At 38.8% G+C, this 17,673-nt stretch overlaps 1 protein-coding gene and 1 long non-coding RNA gene across 2 annotated transcripts; both read right to left on the bottom strand.

Moving 5' to 3' along the window:
• Positions 1–3,402: 3,402 nt before the first annotated feature.
• Positions 3,403–4,359, bottom strand: LOC149098150 (uncharacterized). Its single transcript, XR_016203571.1, has 2 exons — positions 4,109–4,359; positions 3,403–3,507 (listed from the first exon to the last, which is right to left on the bottom strand). It is a non-coding gene; the product is annotated as an uncharacterized LOC149098150 (long non-coding RNA).
• Positions 4,360–13,606: 9,247 nt separating this feature from the next.
• On the bottom strand, positions 13,607–14,119 carry LOC149098149 (uncharacterized). Its single transcript, XM_089276647.1, has one exon. The coding sequence runs from the start codon at positions 14,117–14,119 to the stop codon at positions 13,607–13,609; it is 513 nt and encodes a 170-aa protein (XP_089132773.1).
• Positions 14,120–17,673: the final 3,554 nt, after the last annotated feature.

Here is a 17,673-nt window from a genome sequence, read left to right as displayed (position 1 = left end):
CAACAATTTAAAGAGCTTGTGAAACTTAGTAATTGGTGAAACTTTTGGCTCTTTGGCTGAAATATTCGAGGAGAAATTGGCCTTCAAAAACTGCCAAATTTCTGGATGGCAAACGCCCTTATGAGCTTTTACATTCTTTGTTGAATTTTGAATTTTTAAACCCGCGTCGCTCAAAAATTATTCAATACATCGAGCCACGGAGGTACACCAATATGGCGGCACCATACTGAGCTCTGTAAATTTGTGCAAAACATTTAGGCAAATAACTGAAGTTTGGGATAGCGCATAGACCTAAAACTTGGAGAGAAGTCTTCTTTATTTATCTTCAATAAGATCGAATTTTCTTGTTTTTTTTTTCTATTGCACGACAGTGAAAACGATCTATTGTAGTCCAGCTATCTGACTAGCTGTGCCTTTCCAGGTTTTTTTCAAGATTTAAAATCCTTCTTTACTCGACAAAAACAAAAACAACAGCAACAACAACAACAACAACAAAAACCGAAGAAGTCCTTTTTAGAGCAATCTTACTTTTAATTTGGTTCATTGTGATACCGTCAAGAGTTATACGGCTGTACAAACAGCACTCTTACATGAAGTTCACAATGTATGAGAAGTGACGAACTGGAAGATTAAAAACTTTCAATTGAGATACTTCACTTTATATTCTCGAGAATACTACTCAAATGCAAGGATGTATACATGCAAAACGACAGTTCGATGTATCATTCATCTCGACTTAATGGAAAACTAGTGAGCATTCACGAGATGATTTTATTGATAAGCCGCGGCCATGTATTAATTACTTACTACCCCTTCCTCTTCATTTAAATTTTTCTCGAAAAGAAACCACCATTGTTCTCACTTTAGCAAAATACTTTTTTCTGTTATCTAAATTTCCGCAACTTTTGGTTATGGTCTTCATCAATGCCTTGAAAAAAACAAGAATTACGAGAAATAATATTCGATAGTTTCAGGTTGACCTTCAGCATAAGGAACAGAGTGGTAACTTTTAACACATCCCATGCTCAAAATGTATATTCTCATTACTGGTTTTCTCATTGTTTTAAATGCTAACTCTGAGAATTTAGTTTTTCAAAGTGGTAACTCTTAAGTACATCCCATGCTCAAAATGTGTGTTCTTGTTACTGATTTTCTCATATTGTTGTTAATATTAATTCTAAGAATTTGGTTCTTCATCAAGACAATATCTCTTATTTAATCAGTTTCTGAGATTTTCATAATTCTTACACTGAAACTGTTAAAAGTTAACGAGAGTAGAAATAATATACTTATCTGAGATTTGATGTTTCCAATAGTCAACTTGTGCCAGAGTCCAACAGTACATTGCGATCCAAGATCGCTACCCTTTCTGTCAACAGTGATATATCAGCCGCCTGGAGCGAGAGAGACAGAGAAAAAAGAATATTTAATCAACACTACCTTGTCAACTAATAAATTTACAGCAGTGTTAGATACAGTTGAGAACTATGTAAATTTTCAGAAAACAGTAGTGTTTTGATGTGTTTTTGAATTTTAGCATTTTCTTCAAAAATGAAGTAGAATTCCCATGGAATCCAAGATGGGTTGTATTGTTCGCGCTTCCAAGAATCAAGGATAATACTTTCTAACTTGGTTATAATATAAGCTGGCTATTAAAATTGGATTTAATGATTATTAAAGAATCTTTGTTATGACTATTTACGTCGTGGTATTCTCCTCTTCACCTAAACGTTTTCAGACGCTTAATTCCAAGAACGTGAAATAAAAAGTGCAAGATGTTCCTTCACATAATAACTCCACCCCCCACGCGAAAATGATCTGAGCCAACAAAAGTTCGACCCAAAGTCCTTCCAAACAAACGGTAGTCTCATTATAATAATTATTATCGAACATAATACAGTGCACGTGTATTGTACTGATATAAATTATGGCATTTTCTGGACAACAAGACAACCGTACGCTTATACGCAGCAATGGTACGAAACTTGAAAATCTATCAATTTTACAATCAGAATCACGATTTTTAACACTCTTGGAGTGTAAAGATAGGAAAAGCATTATCTACTTATCTGAGCTGAGATGTTTTTCCAATAGTCATCGATCGTACGCCAGAAGTGAAGCTCTGCACACTGCCATCCAACATTCAGTTAACGTTGATGAAATTCAATTAATTAAGGTTGATGAATAAATCCAGAAACTCGTGAACTGTCCTTTAACACATCTTTGGTCATCCTGGAGATAGCAGAACAAACGGCAGCAACTTTAGTTATTTAATCACCTAGGTTTACTTATGATTATCTTATGGACAGATAACTTGCTCACCCGAAAAACTTGTTCGCATGTTGTGGTCAGAAAGTTGAACCATAATAAATGGCCGTCACAAATTAAAACAATCGATTTGGAACAACTCTTCAACTTTCATGTATTTCTATTCAACTTGGTAGCGTAAGAATGAGTTGATAATGAAGGACAGCCGCCATTTACGATGAAAGACTTGCTGTAAGGTTGATAACGAGATTTACTTACTTTTTAATTTTAATTAATCCTCTTCGTTCTCTGTGGGACACAAGGCAGCCACAATCCATCTACATCTCTATTTTGTACGATATGTTGTTCCTCATTGAGCTCATGGCAGGCGCCAGGTGGTTTTTGGCCAACCAGGTTTGCTGTTGCCAGTTGGTGTCCATCTCTAGGCAACCTTGGGAAGTGTGTGGTCAATCCATCGGATTCATCTGCGTTTGATTTCCATGACAACATTCTGGCAATACGTTTTTCTGTCAACGGATCAGAGATAAAGAGCAATATTCACTGCTTGCAGACATTGACGTCAATTGTTTTGAATTCAATTTTTATACAACCAAACAGCTCTTTATTTCAAAAGCCAATTGCTGTCATGTTGGCGAACAAATAACAATATAACTAGCCTAAGGAGCTTGCAAATCCTTTCTTGCGCTGAGAATTTTGCTATTTTTTGTTCGTTTTCCTCATTGAACTACGCCTATAGGCTCGTCAGTTAGCTTTGGCAGTGTAGTCAATAAGTTAGAAGTTCTTAGATTCTTGCTATGGATTTCAAAAGTCTTTTTTTAAACAGAAAAACACGATCGCAGGACGATAAACTGAAGCATTCTACGAATGGATTATGTAAAAGAAACAAAAAAACAGTAAAACTTTACTGCCACCAAATCGTAAGATCTTAGACTCAGTACTCGATTTCCTGTATTTGCAACATAAATGAAAAATGTTTTCATTTAATAGTACGAAATAAATAATACGTGTCACTTTTGTCTGTGGGTTAATTTTAAGCAAAAATACGTCCAAATTCATTATATTACATGAAAGCTAGCGACAACTGTGATTCACTTATCTGAACTTCAACGGAGTTGTCGTCAACATGAAACTTGCCAGGAGTCCATAGCTGGTCGTGCTACACTTCATTTGAATTGGTGAATGAGGCCTGTCACTCCAATTCAATTCCTTTAGATACAACTTTGCTGCCTCTGGTCAATTCTTGTGAAAAAACAGGAAACTCATGGTTAAGTTTTTCGCGTGTTAACTCAAGCAAAACTGACTTGATTGAGTATTAGTATCAGTTAACGGACGTCTATCGGCCTTGCACTCAACAGAACTCCCTCAAAATGTGGAATAACACTTTTAAACGACTACCAACAAAGTGGTGCACTGCAGTGGGAACGAACTGAAGATTATTTATAGGTTTTGATATAACTACATAACTGTTCTTTGCGTATCAGAGCAAAGGCAAAGGCGATTGGAATTTTCTGTTTTTATAACAGTTAAAAAGAGTGTATATGGTAGCGCTTCGAGGTGACGAAACAAATTGCGAATGACAAAGTCAAACGGCAAACCAAGCAGATTATCAAGCTGTAAACAAACATTTTATTAAAAATAATCATTCCGTTACTCACAAGAGAAATGTTTGCTATTCGATTTTCAACTTCGCTTAAATACAGTCTTCGGTGTCAAGGAAAACACATGCACCTCGAAGCTTTCACAGCATTGAAGAAAGTTTTATTATACCATTAACTGATCAAATTGAAAGACGAGGGAAACAGCTAGGACACGTTACTAGCTAGAGAAAATGTGGACTTACCTGAAGGAAGCACATCGACTAAGATGTCTTCGCCCTTGCCTTCAATTCAACGGCGATAAATAAAGAAAATATGGACTTGCCTGAAGGGAGCAAAGCGACTAAGACGTCTTCGCCCTTGCCTTCAATGCAACGGCGACCGACGCTAAAATGGGTGTGTCATTCTACACTTCTTTATATATACCCACATTAAAATTCATTACAGCCACGAGAAATATGCTTTGAACAAAAGAAATGCATCCCACGTTAAGATTGTGTGCTTTCAATTGTGGAAAATGAGCAACTTGGGGGAAAAACACGCACCTGAAAGGAATTGTGATCCGAATATGCTATGTTTGTAGTTAATAGGCCAATTTTGATATATTAAAATTCTAACTTGGCTCCGCGAGGCTTAACGGAATAATAGAAAAAGAAGTTAATTATTCATCCCTTAGACCCGAGGCGGTCTCTTTTGTTTTATTCCCCTAAGCCTCGGAGCTAAGTAAGACATTTAATAAATCGAAATTGGCTTCTAACTGTCGAAAATCTCACAGACAAGAACACCGCGGTGAAGCGTCGTAAAACGTACTTTTGGTCCAGCTAAGTAATTACGGTTGCGTCATAATTCAACTTTAATAATGATGAAATTTATGCGCACGCAAATTATGACGCATACTCAGTTTTCTTACCTCTTTTTCACGTCTTTGGAAAATATCTTTGGAAGAAAAACTTTTCTCTGACAATGAATAAGCTGACGCAATCGCACGAAGATCTAACCATCGACACAACCAACATTTTTAATTTGACCGTAAAAATTCCTGTGGACGAAGTTCGCTGAAAAGAACGTGCTGCACTACGGTATTTTAATTTAGCGCTTCTATATCTAGAATTCAGTTTCTTTGTAGAATTTAAATCTAGCCATTTGTTCGGTTTCTTTTTAACATTTTCTTTAGTTCTCATAATTTTTTGTATTTTTTTTTTTTACGGAAATAGCCAAATTTAAGCTTATTTAAAGGAACTCAGTCACGGTTTGCGCATATTGAAAAGTTTAACCTCAATTTTTCAAATTCGTCGTTTGCAATCCGTGTTAATCTTCTCTATCCTTCGCCATCCTTGTTCCTTTATGGTTTATCATTGTGTCTTTGGTGTTTTTCTTTCTTATTAAACTGTTATTTTTCAGGTTTCCTGTACCTTCCGTATCTGAAGGTTTATCCTGTCCATTTGACGCGGTGAACCAGCTTTTTCACTGCAAAAGTACACAAAGGAAAGGTTAACAAAGATTGCCAGAGATAAAGTTCGATAGGCTGTAAACAACAATTCTATTGTCTTTCAGTCAATCATAATCCAAAATCACGATGTGTAATTTGCACTGGTGTCACACTTTTTGCACTGATGTTACACTTTTCGCACTCGTGTTACACTTGAACTGCACTGCTCTCAGCCAATCAGAATCGTTTAATTTTTTCATGTATATTATTAACTTTGTAAGTACACTCAATCCTGGACATAAGTGCGTTTGTTCGCAATACAGCTGGCCTTCTTACAGGGGTGGGTGACTTAGCTCAATATGTAGTTCTCATAAAACATTCCCACTGCATGTAATTTTCTTGGGCTACAGTGTAAACGTCACACAAGTTTGCAAATGTATTACAACATTCTTTGCATTAATGTACTTGAGAGTGAATGAGGGTGAATGAAGGTGAATGAGGGTGAATGATGGTGTATGAAGGTGAATGACGGTGAATGAGAGTGAATGATGGTGCATGAGAGTAAATGATAGTGAATGATAGTGAATGAAGGTGTATGAAGGTGTATGAAGGCGAATGGGGGTGAATGAAGATGAATGAGGGTGTATGAAGGTGCATGAGGGTGAATGATGGTGAATAAAGGGGTATGAAGGTGAATGATGGTAAATGAAAGTGAATGAGGGTGAACAATGGTGTATGAAGGTGCATGACGGTGAATGAGGTTGAATGATGGTGACTGAAGGTGTATGAAGGTGAATGAGGGTGAATAGTGGTGTAGGAAGGTGCATGAGGGTGAATGATTGTGAATGATGGTAAATGAAGGTGAATGAGGGTGAATGATGGTGAATGAAGGTGTATGAAGGTGAATGAGGGTGAACGAGGGTGAATGAAGGTGAATGAGGGTGAATGATGGTGATGGCGTATGAAGGTGAATGATGGTGAATTAAGGTGATTGAGGATGAATGAGGGTGAATGATGGTGTATGAAGGTAAATGAAGGTGAATGATGGTGTATAAAGGTGCATGAAGGTGGATGAAGGTGAATGGAGGTGAATGATGGTAAATGAAGGTGAATGAGGATGAATGATAGTGAATGAAGGTGTATCAAGGTGAATGAAGGTGAATAGTGGTGTATGAAGGTGAATGAGGGTGAATAAAGGTGAATGAGGATGAATGATGGTGAATGAAGGTGTATGAGAGTGAATGAGGGTGAATGATGGTGAAAGAGGGTGAATGAAGGTGAATGAGGGTGAATGATGGTGTATGAAGGTGAATGATGGTGTATGAAAGTGTATGAAGGTGAATAGAGGTGTACATAGGTGAATGGAGGTGTATGAAGGTGAATTAAGGTGTATGAAGGTGAACGAGAGTGAATGAGGCTCAATGAGGGTCAATGAGGGTGAATGGGGGTAAATGATGTTGTATGAAGATGAATGAGGATGAATGAAGGTGTATGAAGGTTAATGAAGGTGAATGCGGGTGTATGAAGGTGAATGAAGGTGAATGAGGGTGAATGAAGGTGAATGAGGTGAATGAAGGTGAATGAGGGTAAATGATGGTGTATGAGGGTGAATGAGGGTGTATGAGGGTGAATGAGAATGAATGATGGTAAATGATGGTGAATGAGGGTGAATGAGTGTGAATGATGGTGAATGAAGGTTTATGAAGGCGAATGAGGGTGAATAAAAATGAATGAGGGTGTATGAAGGCAAATGAGGGTGAATGAAGATGAATGAGGGTGAATGAAGGTAAATAAGGGTAAATCAAAGTGAATGAGGGTGAATGAAGGTGTATGAACGTGTATGAAGGTGAATGAGGGTGAATGATGGTGTATGAAGGTGAATGATGGTGTATGAAAGTGTATGAAGGTGAATAGAGGTGTACATAGGTGAATGGAGGTGTATGAAGGTGAATTAAGGTGTATGAAGGTGAACGAGAGTGAATGAGGCTCAATGAGGGTCAATGAGGGTGAATGGGGGTAAATGATGTTGTATGAAGATGAATGAGGATGAATGATGGTGTATGAAGGTTAATGAAGGTGAATGCGGGTGTATGAAGGTGAATGAGGGTGAATGAAGGTGAATGAGGTGAATGAAGGTGAATGAGGGTAAATGATGGTGTATGAGGGTGAATGAGGGTGTATGAGGGTGAATGAGAATGAATGATGGTAAATGATGGTGAATGAGGGTGAATGAGTGTGAATGATGGTGAATGAAGGTTTATGAAGGCGAATGAGGGTGAATAAAAATGAATGAGGGTGTATGAAGGCAAATGAGGGTGAATGAAGATGAATGAGGGTGAATGAAGGTAAATAAGGGTAAATCAAAGTGAATGAGGGTGAATGAAGGTGTATGAACGTGTATGAAGGTGAATGAGGGTGAATGATGGTGTATGAAGGTGAATGATGGTGTATGAAAGTGTATGAAGGTGAATAGAGGTGTACATAGGTGAATGGAGGTGTATGAAGGTGAATTAAGGTGTATGAAGGTGAACGAGAGTGAATGAGGCTCAATGAGGGTCAATGAGGGTGAATGGGGGTAAATGATGTTGTATGAAGATGAATGAGGATGAATGATGGTGTATGAAGGTTAATGAAGGTGAATGCGGGTGTATGAAGGTGAATGAGGGTGAATGAAGGTGAATGAGGTGAATGAAGGTGAATGAGGGTAAATGATGGTGTATGAGGGTGAATGAGGGTGTATGAGGGTGAATGAGAATGAATGATGGTAAATGATGGTGAATGAGGGTGAATGAGTGTGAATGATGGTGAATGAAGGTTTATGAAGGCGAATGAGGGTGAATAAAAATGAATGAGGGTGTATGAAGGCAAATGAGGGTGAATGAAGATGAATGAGGGTGAATGAAGGTAAATAAGGGTAAATCAAAGTGAATGAGGGTGAATGAAGGTGTATGAACGTGTATGAAGGTGAATGAGGGTGAATGATGGTGTATGAAGGTGAATGATGGTGTATGAAAGTGTATGAAGGTGAATAGAGGTGTACATAGGTGAATGGAGGTGTATGAAGGTGAATTAAGGTGTATGAAGGTGAACGAGAGTGAATGAGGCTCAATGAGGGTCAATGAGGGTGAATGGGGGTAAATGATGTTGTATGAAGATGAATGAGGATGAATGATGGTGTATGAAGGTTAATGAAGGTGAATGCGGGTGTATGAAGGTGAATGAGGGTGAATGAAGGTGAATGAGGTGAATGAAGGTGAATGAGGGTAAATGATGGTGTATGAGGGTGAATGAGGGTGTATGAGGGTGAATGAGAATGAATGATGGTAAATGATGGTGAATGAGGGTGAATGAGTGTGAATGATGGTGAATGAAGGTTTATGAAGGCGAATGAGGGTGAATAAAAATGAATGAGGGTGTATGAAGGCAAATGAGGGTGAATGAAGATGAATGAGGGTGAATGAAGGTAAATAAGGGTAAATCAAAGTGAATGAGGGTGAATGAAGGTGTATGAACGTGTATGAAGGCGAATGAGGGTGAATGAAGATAAATGAGGGTATATGAAGGTGCATGAGGGTGAATGAGAGTGAATGATGGTGAATGAAGGGGAATGAGGGTAAATGAAAGTGAATGAGGGTGACTGAACGTGAATGAGGGTGTATGAAGGTGCATGAAGGTAAATAAATGTGAATAGGGGGGAATGCAAGTGACTGAACGTGAATGAGGGTGTATGAAGGTGTATGCGGGTGAATGAACGTGAATAAGGGTGAATGCAAGTGACGGAACGTGAATGAGGGTATATGAATGATCGTGGATGAGGCTAAATGAAGGTGAATAAGGGGAATGAATGGAAACAATGGGTGAACTAGGTATTAACAGTAATATTGGGTATGGTCAGCGGTTTATTATCAATACTGGGAAGAAGTTCTCGAGCATGATGATAAAGAAGATTAGCGTCAAGGGAAAAGCATTAAGAGAGGAGGTTGTACTTGAAAGAGTTTGTGGTGAGTTGGCAGAAACATTCAAGGTTTAACTGGACTCTTGTGCCAGCGAGTTCGGATCGGTAAAACATTGTAGCAGTCTGTCCGTAGTATAAATAAACAACAACAAAAACCTTTATTAACGTGTCTGGGGTATTTAGAATTTGAGAGGGTTTTTGATTTATTTAGTGAACAGGCGAAGTTCTTTCGCTACAAATACGCGGTACTTAGGTTAGGTGGTATGAATATGTAAGGGAGGTATGAAAAAGTGAGGAAGTTAGGAAGATTTTTCAGGACAGTTGCAAAGATGGTGATATTGTACAGTCGATCGTTTTGTGTTATCTGGAATGTAATAAGCGCTACAGTTTGAAGTATGTCATGGAATTTCAGAGCAATGGCAAAGCAAAATGTCGGAGGTTAAGTATCATCCATATACGCCAGAGGATAAGGTTTTCTTTGTTAAAGTTTGGGTCTGCTGTGGCTCTTAGTCTTCGGAAACGGCTTCGTAAAGTTCTAGATCTCCATATGTAGTCGAACGTCCAGCCACCTGTTGGATTGCGAAGCAGATCGCAGCGATCGATGTTACGGAGGACAAGAAAAAAAAGGATGCCTGGTTATAAGTAGTAAAAATAAACGTGTTTGAAGGAAGAGAACTTGTTCGTGTTAAAATAAGATTTAATTCCCTTTCTCGCCGAGTTATTCTCGAAGGTTTTTTCAGAGCTAGGTGGTAAACCAAGTTGGCTACAACTTGTTTGGTAACAAGCCATCATGTCGTCAAGGTCAGTTTAAAACCTTTCATTTATCACATTTACGTCATTTTCTGGCTTTATAGTCGTACGGTTTACTTGATGTACTTACTTGTTCAGAGTTGTTCCTTTATGCTTCAAGTTGGCAAATTATTGTATCCAGGGTAACAGCAGATCCTGCTTTTGGCAAAATGTCACAATTTTTTTTTTTCACCTTAAAGGTTATGGCTATTCCGTTAAGTGTCTACTAGGGTGGCAAAGAGACGATCACGATTGTGTTAAGGAAAGATATAAGCCAATCAAACTGAATGAAAAGCTTTTTCGGTGTGTGTGCGCAATTTACATTGTGTGACTTGTGTAAATTAAATGCAAAACGTAGCAATTCAAGGTGCTGAGAATAATTGCCAATCTGAATAGCAACTTGAACTTTGTGTTGTGACTCCAAAAATAACACAAGTCTTGGAAATGACTGAGATTTTAATTCATTTGTAAGTATTTTTACAATTTATGCACCTTCCTGTGGGGCTGGAAATTACATCCTTCTTTTGCTCAAACAGTGGGAGTAGAGAACAAAAACATCAAAAAGGGGAACGCAGAGAAGTGGTAACCAGAAAGATTATGACATTGGTTGCTAAATATAGCTCAACTTACACAAATAACTTCCTTTTGATAAAACAGAGGAAATGTCAGCTTTTGTCTCTTTTAACTTGAATACAGGTCTAGTTGAACCTCCTAGCGTGACCTACTCTCCTCGTCAAACAGTTCTCCAGATTACAAAAAGTTTCAAATTCAAAGCACTATATTTGGAACCTCTTGTAAGCAACCACCTCTTAAGTGGCCGCGACCACTTCACAAATAATAGAGCCTAAATTTCATAATCTGATGTTGTATCATTATTGCATTCCTGTGTAGTACAAGAGACTGAAATTTGTCATTGGAAAGTACCAGATTCTTTCTCAAAATTGACTTTTGACATGAATAAAACATTTAAATATGGGGTAAGTCTCTGCAGTTACCATATGCTAATGAGGCAAAATTCTGACCCAATATGGTCTAAGCCCTCATAAGCAACCACCTCCCGTAAGCAACCACTTAGGCTTGACATTTTGGGCGGTTGCTTACGGGAGGTTCGACTGTATTTAATTTTGTTCCGTCGTACAGGTATTTCATGATAGCATCTATCTAGTGCAACATTTATGCCAGAATACCTAAATAGCATTCCTCGGGTTCTGAACAGGGTTTGTACAGGTCCTGGAAAACCTGGAAAGTCCTGGAATTTTATTGTGGCATAATTTTTCCAGGGCTGGAAAGTCCTGGAAAAAGGCTACTGGTCCTGGAAAGTTCTGGAAATCTGTTAAACTCAAGTAAAAAATATGAAATGTATGGCAGACAGTAAGAAGAATTAACATTGAGATCTCGGGAGTGAAAGGGATAATGTGAATTTTAGAGTCCTGGAAAAATCAATCTGAGTCCTGGAAAAGTCCTGGAAATTTTTTTCTGGAAAGGATATGAACCCTGTCTGAAGCTTTAAAATCCTCCCAAACCCTCCCCCCCCCCCCCCTGCTATGAAAGGTACCCTACAGTAGGAATTAAACTCCTTGTAAGAATTTGGTTGCTAAATATAGCTGAACCTCCTTGAGTAACTTAAAAAGAGGCAATGTCAGCTTTTTTCAGGCTTTGTTTATTTCTAATTGAATGTGGGTGTTGTGACGACAGCATCTATAAGTGCAAAAGGCCTGTTAGAATGCCTGAAATAAAATTCCTGAAGTCCTGAACATTCAATTTTTTATGTGGGAGTATGCCCTCAGATCCCCTTCTTTGAACCCTGTAAATACGCTCAAACCTTCACTAATGACCATACAACTCCTTTTCGTGAAACAGTCAAGGCAATTCAGCTATGATTTAGGGGCTCTGATCCTTGTATATTTTTATGACTTAACTGGTGCAGTGTCAAAACTGCTTATACTGGCTTAAAATCATCTATGTTTTTCAGACTGCAATGATTTTACTTTTTAATTTTCATGGGGGGTCATCACAGACATTTAGGGGTACACGGGGGGTATGAAAAAAATTTCTGATGAAGAGGTGCTTTTTATCAAATCCCACCAGCTGTCCCCCTCCCCACCCCATAAAAAATGAACAGTCCCTAATGAGCGATGTTTCTTTCAAAATAACAAACATAAATTGCAGTGACTGGAATAAATCAATAAATCAATAAATAATGGCAAATTGATAATAATATTGTGGAAGTAGGGTATGGTTTGCTTCAACAATCACTAAGTTAAGGGCAACCAATGTAAGTGGCAAAAAATAACATTACAAATCCAAGATTAATGTGCTGCGTGTATTTATTTTGTAGACAAGTGTGATAAAGATGATTTTGGTCTTGCTCAACTTGCTTGAATGTGTTTAAAGTAAAAGGCCTACTAATGAGTTTGCCTCAGTCATTGTCATTGACAATATCAATGTTAAAACTGATGAGAGTTAGAGATTTCTCTTCACCTAGTGTTTAGTTGTTGTATGTAACTTTTATTTACTCGGTGTGTCCATACCTGGGTTCTCAGTACACGCGAGGGGCCCTCATGTGAGGCCATGTAAAGGAAAATTGGGCTCAATGGAAAGGCCTGGTTGAATGACATCAAAAGAATGTTTTGGACAAATAATAGACCTCATACTATTTACAGTGGTTGTAACTTAAATTGCAGATGGGAGATGAAAAAAAAAAACACTGACTTGCATCTACTTGAAAATAATAACTTAATTACAAAGTATCTTTTTTAAACTCAACACCAGGTGGGTTGACAGTCATGTGTAAATTCACATAAAACACTTATTATTTATTGATTTAAGCTTATGTGTAGTCTCCCACTACCGCCAACATTCAAAGGAAAACAAGTGTACAGAAGTGGGAAATCAAAAATGATTGAACAATAACATCCAAGAGTAGTAAATTTTTGATTGAGATAACAATTGAAGACAGGCAGTAACATGGTAATGAATATGTAAATGCAGGGTAAATGAGATGATGTCTCAGTTTAGTAGAGCAGTTAGTATCCAAAGCAGGATCCAAAACCCTTGAACATCGACCAAACAAACGGATGGCATACGTACTACAACAAGAAAACAAGAAAACATTCTTTAAAAAACGTTTAAAACGGATCTAAAAAAGTAAAATTGTCTCTAAATTTTCGACCGCCTTCTGCGGTCTTCTTCAGAGAATGATGATTTCGCGCGATTCACAGAATTTTTAATAAGCTGCATGGGACGTTATTACTCATTGCCCCCTAGGGAGGCAACCAGTGACGCATAAACCCTTGGGAAGGGTGTTCTTTCATTTACGGAGTTTTTGTCTAAGAAAGAGTGCAAGGATTCCAGAAACAGTCTTGTTCTTGCCGCTCACACCTGTTTGAAGAATGTTGGCGTAACTAGGATGTATATCGTGGGCGGATTCCGCATGTTGTTTAATTGCGGAATTGAGATTTCCATTGGTTCCGGGTTTGTGTTCGGCCCCCCGAGATTTCCAATTTCTTCTGCTTTCCCCGACATACGTGAAAGAACATGTCCGACAGGTCACTTTGTACACAATGCCTTTTAATTGCTCTTTTGTGGACCAACTGACTTGATGAAGCTCTCGGGATAACCATTAGCTTTTAGATCGCTAATAAAACGTCGTTTCTCGTTTTGTCTTTGTGCAGCTGTTGAAGGAATGCATTTAGCTCGGTCCATTAGAGTCTTAACGACAGCTCTCTTGCTTTGCGCTGGGCTGTGTGAATGGAAGTCTAAATACTTGCTCGTATGTGTGGCCTTGCGGTATACACCCACCTCGATCTTACCATCCTCATTAACGGTGTTGTTAGTCTCCAAGAAGGCTATGCTGTTCTTGCCCATAGTTGTCGTAGGCATCTCTACTGTAAACTGAATATTGGCGTTTATCGAGTTTAAGTGGCTGTGAAAAACTTCAACACCGTCCCTCTTAATGCAAGCGTTCGAATCGTCGACATGGCGACGCCACCACTTTGGTCTAACGGGCGAAGTTTCTAACCCTTTCTCCTCAACTTCTTGCATTACAAGCTCGACGATCACCGCACTCACCGGAGATCCCATGGCACACCTCGACACCTGATGGTATTGGGTTCCCTCGAATACAAAATAGCTATTGTGCAAGAGAAAGGAGAGTAGATCCAGGATTTGGCCTGACTTGGCGTCGAACGTGTTCGACGCATTTTGAGCCGCGAAAACATCAGGACAGCTTTCAAACCAATACAAACATTGGGAAATGTTTTCAAAAAGCCCAAGGATCGGTCGACAAAAGAGCAATTAAAAGGCATTGTGTACAAAGTGACCTGTAGGCAATGTTCTTTCACGTATGTCGGGGAAAGCAGAAGAAATTGGAAATCTCGAGGGGCCGAACACAAGCTCAGAACCAATGGAAATGTCAATTCCGCAATCAAACAACATGCTGAATCCGCCCACGATATACATCCTAGTTACGCCAACATTCTTCAAACAGGTGTGAGCGGCAAGAACAAAAGACTGTTTCTGGAATCTTTGCACTCTTTCTTAGACAAAAACTCCGTAAATGAAAGAGCACCCTTCCCAAGGGTTTATGCGCCACTGGTTGCCTCCCTAGGGGGCAACGAGTAATAACGTCCCAGCTTATTAAAAATTCTGTGAATCGCGCGAAATCATCATTCTCTGAAGAAGACCGCAGAAGGCCGTCGAAAATTTAGCGACAGTTTTACTTTTAGATCTGTTTTAAACGTTTTTTAAAGAACTATGAGCACAGATCGCTCCAACAGTTTTATTTATAAGAAAGCATTCGTTAAGATGTAAAGGGAACAAGCCGAGCCACAAAATTATTCACTTATCGTGATAAAACAAGGGTATAAATCACACAATCATGGTGCGAACATTTGACAAATCAAGGGAAAAGCCACAATTTCAAGTCCGATTTTCTTAAAGTTCAACTATCACGCAAAAAATAATCCACAATACTGATCATTGTTATCCAGCAAACGAAAGCCCGTGTGCTAAACAAACGTTTTCAGCATAGCATGATTTCCATTGACTAGTTTTGATGCAAAAAATGCTTACCTGCAATTGAGACCTGGCAAATAACTGGCCTATGTATGGCAGCTCCTAGAAAAGGTTCGTATGATTCTCATGATGAGTGCAGAAATCGGCCCAGAAACAACAACCTTCTCTCAACTCGCAACGACTGAATGTGTCCTTCATTGCTGTCCGCGTGTAATCCGCGCGTTTATGACATATCCACGCGAGAGCCCTTGCTCCATATTAGGAAGTTAAATTTGATTGGTTCGGAATAATCGGCAACATTGAACCAGAGTTAAACGCTTCTAGGTGATATGCTTCTGATGTAAACCAAAAAAAAAAAAAAAAAAATTTGCAGAGCGCGAAAAGGTCTAGGTACGACTTTATCGCTATAGTGTTACGCAGGACTTGTAAGTACGTGTAGCGGTTTTCTCCGTAAGGTCGCGTAAGAAATGACAACAGGAGACAAAGGTAAACTATTCGTTCTTTTCATTCCGTTATTTACTCTCTTTCTATTCAACAAGATTGTGTGCTCCCTGTGAGTCAACCAAAATTAAGTACCTTTCAGTTCGACCAAGTCAAACTTCGGTGAACAGTTCACAGTAGTCGCAAATACTACTGAGAAAAACCTGTAATTATTTCTGCTTCGACCTGTTTGTCGATTAGGTTTGACCAAAGAAGATCAAGGTATAAAGTACCTTGATCGTCTCTTGGTTCGACTCATTGTCTACGGCGTTTGCAAAAACGCGAGAGGACTGGGATGAGTTTCGTATATTGATTACATTGAAAATCTATACATTTCAAATGAAATGTTACTAAATGAAAAGCTACCCAGTCAAGTTTGAGAGTTTTCGGCGGAAAATTGTCCAAATGGGAGCCTTGCAATAGTGGCAAAATTCCATACAAACCCTTACAATGTTGTGGCCTGTCTACCCAGTCCATACAAACTCTCTATTTTAGGTGATATTTGAAGAGCTATCATTTTGCCATTTTCCTCCTCTAAATGCCTCTATTCTTCCTTAAGACTCTCAAATTTAGTTTATCTTTCATTTGAATATCATAGTTTTTCAAACAAACCGAAAACAACCATACTCTTTCCCAGTCCTCTCACGTTTTTTGCAATGGGCTATTGAGTGTCGGAAAACCAGAACCAAAACAATTACTTACCTACTAGGCTACTCAGCAAATCTCAAACCGTAGTTAAACCAACTGCAGGACCAAAATACAGTGGAAGCTCTCTTAACGGACACTTCACAAAACCCCGTTTGAACTCCCGAAAAAACTCTGTATTGACTCATTCCCGTGAGCGGCCGCGGAGGCTTTGAGAGGCGGTGCCCTACTGTGCCACAAGGATACACCGCCCGTGCTTGATGGATTTGGTGTGGGAAGGGCAAGCGACACGATGTTGTTGTTGTAATTCCCCCTTTCCATGCCCAATTCATCAGGCTCCCCCTGGTGGCCCGGTTGGCCCTACTTCCCGAGATGCGGGCCTCTATTGTGAACGAAGGTAAGTAGTATTTTTTGTTTCAAAATCCATACGTTAAGATAAACACAGTCCAACGACATTTTCATTTTCTTTTCTTTTTTTTCGTTTTGTTTTTGTTTTTATTTGTTTGTTTTTTTTGCTCGAATGAGCGTCTAGAGGCCATGGCCTGGGGTTACCGTGTTGAAATTCGTCACCTACAGGATTAGATGCCTTAGCCCTGCTTGTTGTTGGTGCTCCTTGAGGAGCGATTTCTTTCACGGTTCCTGGAATGGGTGTATCCGTTGAACTTATCGAACAGGATAACTGTTAAACATTAAAAGTGGGATTTAATTTTTTAAAAAAATTTCCACAACTAGGAATCTTGGCATGTCCCAAACAAGAAACCCATGATATTTGTTTAATTATTTAATGCAAGTCTTGTTAGGTTTATACCACTCTTATTCCCAGTAATGCTTGTTTTAAATACTTTTTCGCTGACCATGTGACGAAAGGAAACAAAGGCGCTGAAGATGAGATATACATTTCTCCATCATGTTTTATTGTTGCACCTTTGGCGGTTTTTTTTTTTTTACCTTAGTTTGTGAACTTTGTTCATCAAAAAAGATCACTAAAGTATACTGTGGCACAGGGACTTTAGGGTGGAAGGCTTGTAGAGCTGTAGCCCTACCACTTTTTTTGTTATATTTATTGGGATTGTAACCATAATGGTGTGATAAACAGTGTAACAGTGACCTGTAACGCTTGGTTGTCTTGGCCAGATTTGATACCCCTACCACAGGGCTTCAAAGTGATGCCTGCGGTCCCTGTCAGGCAAGCTACTTCGACATAGTGAGCTATTACAATATATATTTTGATATTCTTTCTAGTTTATACTTTTATATACATGCATGTATATAATGAAGGTTTACTGAGATCACACTGTAAAGAACTGGTTGTAATACTAGTCACTTCAAATTTAAACCTGCCATGTAAACCACTTGTTTACTTTTCCGAGCATATTCCTGTGTTTGAAAGGTCTTTTTATTGCTGAACGGTGTAGTGATTCAGAAACTGAGATTTGTTAGATAAAAGATTACCACCAAAAACCAGAAAAACAGAGGTTATCATTATACTATTTTAG

Source organism: Orbicella faveolata, unplaced genomic scaffold, assembly GCF_042242905.1.
Source record: "Orbicella faveolata isolate gen_17 unplaced genomic scaffold, um_ofav_v1 contig_46, whole genome shotgun sequence".
NCBI lineage: Eukaryota > Metazoa > Cnidaria > Anthozoa > Scleractinia > Merulinidae > Orbicella > Orbicella faveolata.
Note: the sequence above shows the minus strand (reverse complement) of the source record. Positions and strands in the feature narration are given on the sequence as shown.

Excerpts from the sequence above, each read along its gene's own strand:
- LOC149098149 (XM_089276647.1), bottom strand. The coding sequence starts at position 14,119 with ATGGGATCTCCGGTGAGTGCGGTGATCGTCGAGCTTGTAATGCAAGAA.